The 15020-nt window shown below is 49.8% G+C and overlaps 1 protein-coding gene across 1 annotated transcript in view; it reads left to right on the top strand.

Moving 5' to 3' along the window:
- The first annotated feature begins 10096 nt into the window (after positions 1-10096).
- Positions 10097-15020, top strand: part of CACNA1G (calcium voltage-gated channel subunit alpha1 G) — a 385442-nt gene continuing 380518 nt past the window's right edge. The window contains exon 1 of the mRNA XM_044420034.1: positions 10097-10125. Within this exon, the coding sequence (XP_044275969.1) occupies positions 10112-10125 (14 nt within the window). The 5' untranslated portion in view covers positions 10097-10111. The remainder of the gene's footprint in view (positions 10126-15020) is intronic.

Below are 15020 nucleotides of genomic sequence, written 5' to 3'. Positions count from 1 at the left end.
TAGCTCCAACCTAATGTGTAATGGCTCATTCACACACGAAAGCCATCGCTTGCTCCTGCATTCATCAAACGATGAACAGGCATGCGTGAGCCAGCCTCAGAGTTCACAGCTGATGTTTACTTATGGAAGTGGAGGCCACAGCCATGTTTTCACCTAGCCAGACTTGGTGCTGGTGATAGTTGTTTTCAGGCTATGCCATATTTTAATGTATGAACAGGCTGGATGGAGGCTTTTAGGATAACCTGAATATGTAAACGTCATTGGCCTGAATTACAGATCTGACCCTTTCAGAATTACAATGAAATGTTAATGAGTTTTGGATGTGTTTTGCAAGACAAAACAAAAGCATCCTTTTTTGGATAAGCTGGTTGCATATAAGGAATCTAATTCCAGTTAGTTGACTGTGTAAGCTCAACATGTGAATATCCAGACTCTGAAGTTTTGGGCTTTCAACCTACCCAACTCCAACAAGCAGTAGAATTAATTGACTCTTAATATCCCAATAGCTGTCAAAGCTACTCTCATTCCTCTTTTCCCCCACTCAGAAACCATGGGGGGAGCTTTGCTGGAAACCCAGCTCAGGAGAGACATAGATTTCAGCAGGAACCAATTGCTCATCTACACATTATCCTTCAAAGGATCCCTGTTTTGGAAGCCAACTAGATCTTGGATCCAAGGCCTGTGCTGCCAAGACCAATTGGAGACAGACTTGGCATTGGCCAAGCTCCACAGGAAACCAGGATGGCTATTGTATCTTCAATGAACAGGAAATGTCCAAAATGAAAGTTAAATCATAGAGAAGAACATATATTCTGCCCTTAGTTATAGCCTAACCTCCACCAAAAACAGCCAGTATTAAAGAAGACAAGGGCAACTCACACTTTGTGGCACAAGTACTTTAGAAACAAAGAAGAGGCAAACATGAAACATCATGAGTATTTCTATCCCGGTGGCTTTCTGGAAATCTTTAAATTTCCCAACACACCTGTCCAACAAGCTATTCTGGGGAAAGGGAGTAGAGAGCCATCAACTGATAAAGGGTTCTGTGGATGAGGGAGGGTTAACATCAAGGGTTGGTATGGTTTGGCATTTGTCAAGAGCCCACGGCCCAGTGGGGGGGGGGGCTGCTGACAGTGGCAAGAAGGGCAGGCATTGGATGCTGCTGCCTACGTGCTTGTTGGCTCTCTCCCTGGCAAGCAAGCAGCAGATTACAACAGTGAAGATACGGACAAAGAGCAGCTGGTGATAATGACAGGGAAAAGAGACCTTTGGACAGGAGGAGCCCAGAAAGGATGTCTTGTCCAAGGGCTCCAAAAACGTGGAGCTGGCACTGAAGTAAAAACATAGAGAAGTCATGCTGGATCAGACCAATGGTCCATCCAGCACTCTGTTCACATGGTGACAAACCAGTTGCCCACAGGATCCCTCAAGCAGGTTGGGTGTAAGACCTTGACCTGGCCAAGCTCCTCAGCGGCTGGTGCCATGCATGCCTTCTCCATGAATTGGTCCAATCCCCTTTTGTGGTGGTCATGGCTGTGTTGGGAAAATTTGGGGAAATCCTGTCTGAAAAGCATTACTCCTGTGTGCCTTTGCATTGTGGGATCAAATCCTGTCTTCCTTCTCAAAACCAAGCAGTCACTGTTTAAAATGGCATTCCCCCGCTCCTTTCTCTCACCTTTAGCTGTGGGCTACAGTAGGCAGGCCATTCAGTCCAAATATACATTGTACATAGTCATTGCTGGAATTCAGTTTACAAGGAAGTATCTTTGATAGCCCAGAGGCTCCATTATTATTGTTGTTGTTGTTGTTGTTGTTGCTGTTGTTGTTGTTGTTATTATATTATTATTATAACATTTCTATGCCGCCCCTTGCCGAAACCTCGGGGCAGCTTACAACACAATAAAATGCATTGAAATACAATAGAACATAATAAATTACCATTAAATACAAAAATACAAAAAACTACACTGAGTCCATGTGCCTGGCCAATTCAGAATGTCTAGAGTTTAGATGAGAGTCTATGAGTTCATGCATAGTTTCAGTAGCTTGAATTTATATGTCTAAGCAGACCTGGAGATGGGTTCAAGCTACTGAACTAAAGTGTCAATACAGGCAACTAGAAATATTGTAATCTCATTGTTACTGTGTGATTGACTGACATTTCTTTATCTGTTCTATATGTGATGACCGCAAAATCTTATTGTAATCTCTGCATTCTGTCATCAATTGCCCTGTACCTGTGTACCTATAAATGCCCTGTAATGGTATTGAAGTTCACTCTGCCTGCACGGTAATGCATTATTGTGAGTATGGACCTGCGGGGAACCTAGGTAATACAATAAAGCCTAGATGGTCTGGACGCTCAATCTTTCCCACGAACCCGAGTTTTATTCCCTCTTCTTAAATTGAGATTTTGAGATTCTGACATGGCTGCACCCAAATTCCACCCTGAAGGGGCACGTTTGCCATCTCAGTGTGCCCGAGGCTGGGGACGGGCGCTGGAAGTACGGGCCACTGGCGCTTGAGTGTTGCAGCATAGAGCAGATCATGGCAGAAGGCCACGCACCTCATGTTCATGCGATCAGCTTTTCAGGAGGTGCCCCTAGCACTGGCTTTGCACTTATTTCGACACCAGGTCAAACTATTTTTTTTTACTTTCCCAGCATTTTAATTGCTAATATATTGTTAAATTAATTGTTAAATTCACAGATTTTATATTGGTTTTTATCAATTAGTCATCGGCATGGTATTATGATTTGGTTTTATCATATGTCTTATTCCTGTGTATTGTTACTCTGGGTAGCCTTTGTAACCACCTTCTGATATACTGGGATTGGTTGTAATTTTTTGTAATGTATTGTATGCTTTATGTTTTTAGATTGCTTGATTTGCAAACCGTTTGGAGACTCAATCTGGCTCATTGAATGGGTTATAAAAACCTGAAATTAATAAGCAAGCAAGCAAGCAAGCAAGGTAGGTTGACCCAACCCGGAAGCTGCAGACTGCGTGCCAGCCACAGGGGCAGTTAACACAGGATGACCCTGTTTCCTTCTGCATCCGAAAGGGGCTTCCTGAGGCCCCAGCACGTGTGCCCAGGAGCCGGCACTGAGGCTCCTGAGCAAGCCCAGGAGTCTTTGCCTGTGATGACCTGGGCAAGCCTGGGGGTGTGCGCTCCACAACAGGAAGGACTTGCTGCTAGTGGCGTGGTCTCCAGGTTCTCGGAGACGGTAGGGGTAGGTGGCACATCTATACAACAAACAGCCCATTAGTTAATTCAGGAACTCAGCAGGACGGATTTCATGGAGGGTCAAAGTAGACGATATGGCATTCATGTACGGCTTTAAAACCAGAAATGGCAGGTATGGGGGCCAAAGGGAACCCTGTGGGGTAGAAGGGCGTTAACCCTTTGTCTCCTGCTGTGGTCTCAGTCTGGATCAGGGGCCCTGAACCTGCTATTTGCATCAGGAGAAAAACGTCCAGGAACACAATCAGGCAATTTTCTTCCAGTGCCAGTTCCGCATGTGAAGGGGCCAATCTGGATGGGTAATAAATTAAAGCCTCCCTACCCGTCCCACCCATGTATTGGGAGCACAGAGTTGCATAAAATGGCATATGCCGAGCTAGAAATCACTGCTAACATAAACAGAGCTTTGCATCTCACCATCATGGAGAAAGACGGTGAACAGGTGACTGTTTGTCTTACCCTGCATTATGGAGTGACTCCAGTACCCCAGGGACACATTCCGTCCTGTAATTTATGCACTGTGGTCCTACCAACATTTGCAGTCCTAACAACTCATCCGTTTATGACATTGACACAAAGTGCCTGGTCTAAAACATTCCACTATTTCAGCTCCCCACCTTTTACTTTATAAAAGAAAAATGCCTGGGCTGACAAAGTCATCCCAGGAGCTCCATAGCAATAGCTGGGCAGGGTGACTTTGTGACCTCAAACAAAGGCCATGGAACCAGACACAAAGCAAGTTCCAATTCAGATCACCTTGGTCTCATTTTTAAGCTATGTTTCTAAACTAACCCCCCCTGTAAACAGAATGAAAATCCATCAAGGGAAAGCCATGGTATGAATTTTTAAATTTAGCAGACCAAACCATTATTATGCAGAGAAAAGTCTATGGTCCTGCAATGATATGTAGATTTTCCTGGTTTGCATAGCCTGGGGAAGAATTAAAGCATAAATTACCTGTGCTTGTGGATAGCTGAAAGTCATTCTTATGCTGAATAAAGGGTTTTGTTTTTTTTTTAGGATTTTGCATTTTATAGCCTCAGTCACTTTCTCCTGGGGTTATCAAGACACCCCAGAAGTCACATCTTTTGTGTTTTTTGAGAGATGATGAGAGATAACTGGGCAGCTGGTCAGATATAAGACATCTTCAAACAAAGGACTGTCCTCAGTGAAAGCCTATCCAGTAGGACCCCTCTTTTGATTGGCCTCCTGCACATATTTTCCTTTTTAAAAAAAGTCATACAATTTCTGACTGGAATCTTACTTAGATTGGCCCACAGAGAATTCCTTCCACACTACTCACTTAGCATTAATTTTCCAATAATCTGACTGAATCCCCCATACCTTTAAGGGAGTGACTTCCCCAGAGGAACAAGCATTTCTTGACACGCACCTCAAATAGACACATCTTCTCTATCCCGCCACATAAAAAATAAGTGTCCTGGTGAAACAACACTCCCAATATTTTCTTTCCTCTTTGTTTTGCATGTACACTCATGTGCTGGTTGCCTACCAGGGGGATTTGCATCATTACATTAGTCAGAGTGATTTGCTATGCCATGGCAAAACGTGGCTTGCTGCCATAGCTAACAGGGCACCCCAGAACCCTACAACAGTCCAGGGGCTCTGGATGGCTTGTTAACCCTGGCAACAAACCCCCTTTACTGGTGACATGGTAAACTGTGCCATCAAGGGTAATTTGGGAAATCACGCCCAGCATGTGACCAGCACACATGAAATGGGAAATAATCCTGTCTTATTTCCCTCTCTGCAATCTACAAACCTGATAACTATTTATCCATCTCCTGTACAATCTTCAGAAAAAGAATTCTCCAAAAGAAAACACAGATACATTTAAGCAGAGAAGGTAATTGGAGTCAATCTTTTAAGAAAATTCTTTAGCAATGTATATTGAAACAGGCATACTTTTGCATTGTCTTGTTTTGTACAACATGTAGATTTGTAAAAATGTTTAATCATTTATTTTATAATCTATTTTGTCCGTGTTTTGTCTTCCTAGGGACAAAACTACTAGAAATATGCCCTGGCTGCAGGATTTAACTCAGGGCCCAATTCAGTGCTTTGAAAAAGGGCCCAGTTCTGTTCAACTCACCCACTTTGGCTCAGGTACCAAACTCAAATCAGTATTCAGAAATTCAAGGCTTCACCATTTTTTTTTTTAAAGCATGCTTGTATTTGTGATTATACCTGCCGCACTTCAGAAAAATGGGTGCGGACGTTTTGTGTTCTAACCGCCTCTTTTTCTGAGAGCCATGAGAGCCAGTGTGGAGGGGTGACGAGGCGAGGCGAGTTCTAGGTCGCGACGCTCACTGGGTGACTTTGAGCCAGTCACTCACTCTCAGCTCAGGGACTGTTGCTGTGATGATCAAATCGAACTGTTTAAGCCTCCTTGGGTTCCTCACAAAAGGAAAAAGGCAGGTTATAAATGCAACATGATGGTGATGGTGATGATAACTGCCAATAACCTTTTTCTCGGTAGAATGGGATGAGGGATTAATGTCATTTCTCAGGAGATCATGCCTGGCAAGTTTTCAGATGAGTAAGTGCAGGAAAATTTGTGCTAAAGCAGACTTTACACAATCCTCCATCGCTTGTTATGAACTACTCTTTTGAAAATCACAGACAGTATAGAGGTGTCCGTAAGAAAAACGAAAGGACAGGGGCAGGGGTCTATCTGGAGCCCTCAGATTTGAGTGTGATTAACTCCCCCTTCCATTCCCCTGTGCTTTGGAGAGCAGTTTGTATGGAAATGGCAACAGCTCATCGAAAGGTCGCCACTGAAGAATCCTGCAAAGTTTCAGTGGGAAAGGTGCAGAGGCTATGAAGACCAGCTTGAGGCTATTTTCATAGTGAGGACTGGTAACACTGGAATAATGGCCATCTCCCAGTCCCATCCCTGCACTTCACCAGTGATTGGAGACCCCTGGTAAAAACATGCACTTTGATTAGAGGGTGGGCCTGTCAGTCACTTAAACCCTGGAGTTTAGAGACACTTCTTGGAGAGATGATATCTGCCAAAGCAAAGCCAAGCTAAGCTGAGAACTCAGCCTATGCTCAGTCCACTTTTGGCGCTGTTCCTTCCTGAGGGAAGCCCACTTCAGCACAGAAAGCACCCCACTTGGCTCAGGATGCAGCCAGATCAGATGTACGAGGGTACATCCCTAGCTATTACTAATGCAAATTGTTCTCCACTCCCCCGGCCCCTCATTGGCTATATTCTAAACGATACTAATAGAATTGTTTTTAATAGTGCAAAGGTCAAATCATGATTTTAAAGTACTTTATAAATGATAATCATGTTTTACGTTAATGCAGAACAACTTAACATAGAATGGTGTGAATGTCTATGCAGGGGGGACAAATTCCTTACCGTGACACCCCTAAGGCTCCATGGGGAAATGCTTTTGGACACTGGAGAATTCCTCCTGCATTTCCCAGTCTAGTGTGGGAAATTTCTGTGATGCTTCAGGATACTTTCACCTAGCTGAAATAATCTGTGCTTTGGCTTACCATGGAGGCTGTCCTGGAGCCCAGTGCATGTGCATTCAGAAAGGTCTTACATAAGCATTCACCCCATCTCTGCTACAGACCTGATATGCCAAGCATATTCCCATGTTAGGATGGCCTGGATATGTTTGGGACTGAAGTGAAGACTACTAGGAGAGGCACCCTAGCTCTTATTTTGTTGAAAATTGACTGGCCAGCCTGCAACACAGCCTCCTTGGCACTTTTCTTTCACCAAGTTCTCCGGCTGTTCTTCAGCAAGCTCTCGCTCCTGACATTTCTTCTTAGCTCTTCAGCAGCATCCCTTTGCCTTCAATTCTCACCAGCTCTCACTGAACGCCTGTTGTTAAATCCCGTCGTTCTTTTGCTGATAATGCTAATTCCACGTGCCTTTTTGCTCTCCGCTCTCGCTTGCCTATCCAGACATCAGAAGCCCACCAGCTGGGTGACCTGCTTACTGCATGCCGCCGGATACTCAGATCCCCAGGCTGGTTTTCCCTTATCAATTTTCTTCCTTTGAGCCACGTGTCTGTCTTTCTTTTTTCATCCCTCTTAAGTGGCATTCCCTCCGTGTGCTCCCTTCTTTGCTTAGTTCAGCTGTTTCCTTATCCTGCCCTTCTGAGGCTGACTTTAGAGGAGACTGAGTCAGAAAAGAGCTCTCAGAGCACCAAAAGCTGTGGAGTGCTGCAGGCAGGCAGGCAGGCAGGCAGGCAGAAGCCCAGGGGGAGAAAGGCACTGCTGAGCTAAAGTGAGGAAGGAGCAATAGCCCATAACCAGTAACCCCCATGCTCCACATTGCATAATATGCTTTTGATTGATTTCATGTATCTAACCCCCCCCCCCCCCATTAATCTTCCTCTGCCCCATGCCTTCTTATACTCACAACAACATTGCAAGGTAGGTTAGGCCTGGGAGACACCAACTGACCCAAGGCCACCTAGAGGGCTTTGGGGTTGAATACGATTTGTACCCAGGTCTCCCCAGTCCTAGTCCAGCTTTCTAACCAGGCCACCACCTGGAACGTATGTGCAGCTATGGATGTGCATTTTCTGCCTCATTTGAAAAAATTGCAAGTTTTGAGAAATCATCCTGAGAGGGACCAAAAAATGGGTACCACAGGTGACCATGGCTAGTTACAAAGGACCAGTAGCCTGCCCAGAGGATTGGGGCCTGCAGGCGCTGTACTGCCGATGCTTGAGGTGAGTCTCCAGCTGGGGAGGGGGAGATCAGACTCTCCCCAGCAGACTGCCTTTGAAGCTGGAGTGCATTCTACACTGGGTATGGCCACAGGATGCAAGAGATGGGTGCTGGTGTCAGCCCACTGGGCACCAGTTCCCCACCAGGATGGGCTCCCAGTCAGGCCCCTCAACCAGCCCCATCATGCCATTTGGAGGTGCCACCTTCCGGAACCTGAAGGCACGGGTGAGCTGAAGGCGGGGGGGCTGCTCCCCTACATTTTCTTTGCCAAACAGATAGTTTAAAGTTTAAAGAATAGTTTACAGTTATGTCCTGAAAAGACCTGCAGACCAAGTGGGGGACTGCCCGCCCTACTTTTTCGGCCGCTTCTGCTGAACTTCCTGGGGCCGGGGCCGGGGCCTGCGCCTGCCGTGCGCTGTCCTCACCCGTGAGGCGGCAGCGGGGCGAAGGGCTGTGGGGACCACTGGCCCCGTCCTTCCCAGAACAGCTCTTGCGCGTTCTGTGGATCCCGACGGCTCCTCGTTTGCTCCCCGGCGGCTGCCCAGTGGCTCAGCTCCGCCCGGGCGGCACGGGTCGCCTGGCCCCTTCCCCCGGCCCTCGCCCCCCGCTCAGCTCCCCCCGCGCGCCCGGAGAGCTCGACGGCCCTCGCCGGGCGCCGCGGCGCAGAACCAGGCGCGAGGAAAGCTCCCGGCGGCGCCCACGAGGGAAGTTGGCGGCGGGCGCGCTGGGAAGCGGGCTCCGTCCCGATCCCTCCCGGAGGCCAATCCGCGCGGGGGTTCGCCCCGTCCTGCGGCCCCATTGGCTCCCCGCGGCCCGTGTCGGAAGCTGGGCAGCGGGCCGAGGCCGGCCGGGAGCAGGGCGGGCGCGCGGGCACCGCCGAGCCGAGCCGAGCCGAGCCGAGCCGAGCCCTCGGAACCGGGGCCGCTTCCAGCTGTGGCGGCTCCCTCGCTCGCCCGCCCGCCCGGGCTGCATCCTTGGCGTACTGCTGCCCGGCGCGGCCAATGAGGGGGCTCCGAGGGGCCACAGGCGGCGCCGGATTGGCGGAGGCCGCGGCTGCGGGGCGGAGCTCCGGCTTGAAGTTGGAATGAGGGATCCAGCTGTGAGGTGCGCGGAGCTCGCCGCTTTTCGCTCGCTTCTCCCGTCCGACTGAGGCAGCGGCGAGAGGAGCGCCGCTCGTTCCGCAGCTCCTGCTCGGTGCGCTTCCTCTCCTCTCCTCGCCACCGCCCGCCCCGCCGCCCCCGCCAAAGCAGCGTGCCCCCACCCCCTTTGGGGAGCCCCCGCAGGGCGGGAGGAGCCCGCCGAGTCTACGGGGGAGTCGCCGGGATCCGCATCTTCTCTGCCCCCCATCGCCCCCGTTACTGGCACAGCGAGGATAGCCAGGCTAGAGGGGCAGGAGCGGAGTCTCCAAATACGGGCGTCCCTTCTCCGCTCGCCCGGGGGATGCGCCGCGGAGTTGGGCAGCGGCGGAGCGCGGTGGACCTTCGTGGTCTTGCAATCCGTCTTCTTCGGTAATCCGGGATCGGCTTACTCGCCATCGCAGCTTCCTCGCGGATCGCCTTCCCGGCTGGTTCGGGCTCTTGGAGAAGAAGCATCCAAGTGACGAGAAGCTCCGCGCCGGCGCCGGTCTGGATCCCGATGGGGAGAACGGGACTTGCGCAACCGCCCAGGCGGGAGCGGACGGTCCCTCGTCTCTTCTGAAGCCCCTTCCTTCCCGATCCGCTCCGTGCCCCGGTCCGCCCATGGGCAGCGCCTCCTCGCCCGCCCCAGGGCCAGCAGCGCCTTCTGCCGCCTGAGAGCCCCCGCGTTCCGCGCTCCCCTGCCTGCCTGCCTGCCTGCCTGCCTGCCTCCGGGGCGCACCCTCCCTGACCCTTCGTCGGACCCGGGTCTTCGAGCCGGAGAATGGACGAGGATGTACCCCGAGGAGCCGAGGAGGAGCCGGAGGATGCCAGCGAGGACAGCCACTCCAAAACCTTCGTCCGCCTTAACGATCTCTCCGGAGATGGAGGTCGCGCGGGCCCGGCGGACAAGGAGAAGGACCCGGGCAGCGGCGACTCGGAAAGCGAGGCGCTCCCCTACCCGGCCCTGGCCCCCGTCGTCTTCTTCTACCTGAGCCAGCACAGCCGCCCCAGGAGCTGGTGCCTGCGGATGGTATGCAACCCATATCCTTTCCCCCGAGCTGGCGGCCGCGCAGGTGGCGGCGGCTGGCGCTGCCAAGGTAAGCCCCGGCAGCGCGGCCCCGCCGCCCACCCCGCCCGCAGCTTCCAAGGTAAGAGAACTTTTCCTGCGTCCCGCCGAGCCGAAGAGTGGCGCCTCGCCCGGGCGAGCGGCTGCTGTTGCATCCCCCAAGTTTCTCCAGATGTTTGAAACGGGGGCGCAAAGGCAGCGCGATGCTAGGAGGTCAGCGCGATTTGTATGTCCGCATGCCCTCCCCGCGCTCAAAGCCGAAGGGAGGCCGGCAACCCCCCACCCCACCCCACCCCACCCCACCCCACCCCCGTGCACTGCCAGGCTCCTTACCTTTTTTCCTTTTTCTGTCCCCCCTCCCATTGCCAGATTTTGACTCGTTTCCCACTGGGCCATCAGGACGGGCGCGTGTGCGTGCGCGCGCGCGTTGTGTTAGTGGAGGTCCCCGTCTCTGTGTCTCCCTCGCACGTCTGTCTCCAATTCATGACTTGGAAGTTTTTCCAGAATCTGTTGAAGGGGTTTCTCAACGTTTCCTGCCCTACTAGGCAGGGATTTCTCTCTCTAGGGCTGAAGTCATAACATGGAATTCCAGAAAAGGACTAGAAAATGGAATCAAGATGTAACTCTCGAGGGAAGAGAAGAAGGACGGGGAGGAAACCGGAGCAGGTCTCTGTCTAGCGCGCCCTCCGGGACGGATTCGCTCCGATTCCCTCGGGCATCTCCTCTTCCTCCCAGCCCACTCCACTTCCCTCCCGCACCCGCGCTCCTTCCTCTTTTTTAGCTGGGGAGATAAGAGGGACTCGAACTTAACATGGACGATCCTGGGTTGGACTAAACTCACCACCGAAAGGTCCTCTACACAGAGAGCAAGGCGAGTTGTCGCAATGATGCCGGGCTCGCTGGGGCCTGGGGGGCGCGCACGCTGTGAGAAGTTTAAAAGGAGGGGCTTTCTTTTCTTTTCTTTTCTTTTCTTTTCTTTTCTTTTCTTTTCTTTTCTTTTCAACCCTCTTTTTAATCTTGCTGAGTGGTTCTGATCCAAATACTTGCATGATTTCAGAGGAAAGGCACACACAGATTCCCCCCCCCCAAGAGCTCAGGAATCTATTGGCTTGCATCTATTTATATATACATCAGATCTACCCCCCACCCACCTCCAAAGCTTAAACCCAGACATAACAATGTGTCCAGTGCACCAATGTTTTAAACAAAAGTTAGCAATTTCCAGACACTTTTCTTTTCACTAAACTGGGGCTGGCTTTAGAAAAATGGAATACACATCAGATCCTCAATAATTTTCCCTTACCTTAATAGCTAGGAAATGTAAGAGGAGTGGAAAGGACTCTTTCTTTAAAAGTCAGTGTGTGTGGGGGGGGGGGGGGGAGCGAGAGAGAATTAGACTGTAAGGGAGTTTAAGAAGGCAGAAACCTTCTTCATTTCCACTGCAGTGACAAGAGAATGCCTTTCTGTTTTAAAATATAATTATACCATTTGCATAACAAAAAGAATGTATGTGTGTGTGTGTCTTTCTGCCAAACCCATACACAAAGCTGTTCTCACAGCAGCACTTTTCACACCCATCCTGTTTATTATATGATATAGTTACAATTGGAAGACAGACACCAAAATTTATGGCAGGCTTTTAAAGAAGGAAAGCAGCTTGAAATGTAACCTTGGATCCAATGTACGTAAGAGAGGAAGGAGAAAGCCAATTAAATGGGAAGGAAGTGGAAAGCTTTTTACTGTAGCTTTCTCCCATCTCCTGAAGAAGTCCCACTGACATGAATGGTGGTCCTCTTACACAACTCCAGGTCATGTCAAAGAGGCTTGCTTAAGAAGACTGCCTGTTGGATTGGGTCCACAGTGTGTGTCGACAGGATGGCAGAAACAAAGACCTCACTTATTAGTTCAAATGTCAATTTGCACCAAGAGCTGGAGAGAAGTCCTAACAACTGGTTCAGGGAAAAAGAGAGAGAGGCTACAGTAATGTAGCTTTGTCCCTTCTGCTACTGCTAAAATACAGCAAGGATCCTTCTGTGGGTGGAATTCACCCTGGGTTTCTTTGCTCCCTTCCCTGACATCTGTTTATATGGTTGTGGACTTCTCAGTGGCAATCTATTCAGTAGAATGCCCCAGGGGGCAATCCTAGAGGGATTGCCCTATAGCCAGCTGCCAGCCATTTTGCCCAATGAGGAAAGCTCAGCCACAACTCAATTACAGCCTAAGCCTGCATTTATTATCAGGATATATTTGAAAGGATTTTGGAAAGTATATTCCTGTGATGATAAAGCTGATTATAATTTATTAGAGGCCCATTATCCTATTGCAGATTTTCTTCAGGGGTTCCTTGTTTGGAAGCTATGAAGCCAATAGGTAGATTGATATTTATGATGCTACATAAGCTATGCATGAGATACTCGTGGCCATGATAGCAAGCGAGTTTGCAACTGGGGTAAAATTGTTAACTCCATGCAGAGTTGCTAGAGCCTGGCAAACTTCCCATCTGCCCCAAAACTTTTGGCAAATGTGGCCATGAGCTCAACAACAGGGCCTGCAGGAATCAGAAGGAATACCGTCTTGGGTCCTGAAGTGAATCCTATGCATGCCTATGAAATGCTGTAAATCCCAGCATTTCCCAGCTGGCATGGTTCTCTGGGGAATACTGAGAGTTGTAGGACCTTTTTGTTTGTTTAAACATGTGTAGGATTGCAGCTTTAATGGCTTTGTTTCCCAGAGTCACAGGAGGCAACACAAATAGTTCCATTAAATGTGTGGTCTGACTTCGAACTTAATTTGAGCCACAGCTCATTAGGCCTAAGCTGTGGGATTTGTTTTCAGAGCTACCACTTATCCCAGGAATATAGTGTATATTAATAAAAAGAAACTGCCATTATTTATTTATATATTTATTATCACTATAGCTGGCCTTTTTTTCTCCTTCTTACAAGAAACCAGGGCAGCTTATTGAGCCTTGCTCTCCGTTTTATCTTTATAACAACCCTGCAAGGTAAATTAGGCTGCTCCAAAGTCACCCACTAAGCTTCATGGCCAAGTGGAAGCAAGAGCCCAGATTCCTTGAGGCCCAGTCCTAGATTTTAATCACTAGCAGTGTATCTACTCTAAGGGTTAGCCTGACCAGTTTAAAGAGCTGTCCTTGGTTCTGAACATATTTGTGTTAGGGTTCAACACCATGGAGAGGGCCTTAAAAGTTCAGACGAAAACCCAGAGTGGATTCAGCACCCCACTGACCCTGGAAGCCCTGGCCTCAACTGCACACTGGTTCCTTTGAGCATGTGCAGACTGGCTTCCCTTCACCAGTAACCAGCTGCAACAAACGTGGCCCAGCAGGGGTTAGAGGAAGAGCTGCTCGCTCCAAGAGCATCCCTCCCTGGCAGTTGAGCCTCTTCACCTCTCCCCTCAGAGATGCCCTAAGTGCACCACTGGCTTGGACAGATGGGGAAAAGAATGGACTGCCATGGGAGTGGCTGGGGGAGATCAGCGTGGAAAGGTGGGATGCCCCCACCCAGCATGGGAAAGCCACGTTCAGGCGTGGAACAGCCGCTGACAGTTCCCCACCCGCACACACATAAGTGTTAATTATTCAGAGTCTACTAGCAGAAATGCATGCTTGTTTAGATATAATTTTGGATGCGGGGTTTCTAGTGAGCATCTTCCTAGCACTGCCTCTAAATGTTTTGTCTGGTTATAATAAAAACACGTCCCTTCTGATCAGGGCAAGTTTGCTTTGGGGTGGGGGGGATTTGTCGCCTCTTAGGACAAAATCTGTAAAACCTGAGCAAGGCACGATATCACAGCAGCAACTTCATTCTGCTTCAAATTCAAGTTTAATTTGGGGGCAGTCACCAAATAGATAAATAAATCAGAATATTGGCAGTGCTGCATGTAGCAGGCATTTAAATATTCCACAGGGAGAGGCCTGGACCAGGGGATTGGTGGGGGGCAGCCGAACAGACTTTCAGAAGTAGCGACTCTGAGTTTGCAGTCATGAACTGGGCCGGTCCAAGGCATTTTGCTGCCCGAGGAAGAGCAGTAAGCCTCACTCTGCTCAACCAAGATACATCAAATGACTTCGGCAGCTGAGGTAGAAAAGCCAGCAGGTGCCTCTCCATCTCCCTGGCAGTAGAAATATGATAACAGCAAATTAAACAAGCAATTTGCTGCTTTTTCCTGTTACCCCAAATCAGCTGCCTGGTGGGGCGGCCTTCCTCTGCCTACGCAGAGGGCTGAGCCGAGGCAGCCCTGCTTATAAGTATGGGAGTAACTCCCACTGGCTTCATGTGGACTTTGCGTGTACGTACATCCAGGACTGAGGCCCAGGTGCGCTGGAGAACTCAGAGGTTCTGTGGCTTTAAATGAGCATGGATTTCCATGATTCGGACTTGCAGATTCCACAGTGGACTGGATTTTTCCAATGGCCATGGCCAGCCCCACCGTCTGGCAGAATGCGGCTGTGGGCCCAGTGGGGTGGGCTGCAGTGGTGGGATAGCGGAGTGCAGAGATGTGCGTGCCAAATGGCTGGGCATGAGACCCAAGGCGTGGCTTATAAGGACAGGGCTGCAGTGGGGTCTGGTGCGTGGAACGGGCACGTGCACGCGTGCCATCCTGCCCTTTACCTCGGGCGGCCAAAGGAGCTACACCTGCCACGGGTGTCTCTAACCCGTAGCCTCTCCCCAACAATGGCACGTCCAGACAAGTGTATCAGCGAGGCAAGATGGTGACATTCATCCCTTGTTGGTCCCCAGGGTCTGTCACAGAGCTTGAACCCGTGGATGGCTGTGTTTCTGCGCTCCCAGGTTAGCTAACTATTGGAAGGGCTACCCAGCACAAATTTATCTTTTAAAAAGGTATCTTT

The sequence above is a fragment of the Varanus komodoensis genome, unplaced genomic scaffold (assembly GCF_004798865.1).
Source record: "Varanus komodoensis strain SLA01 unplaced genomic scaffold, ASM479886v1 scaffold11, whole genome shotgun sequence".
In the NCBI taxonomy this organism is placed as follows: Eukaryota; Metazoa; Chordata; class Lepidosauria; order Squamata; family Varanidae; genus Varanus; species Varanus komodoensis.
This window is presented reverse-complemented; position numbering and strand designations above follow the sequence as displayed.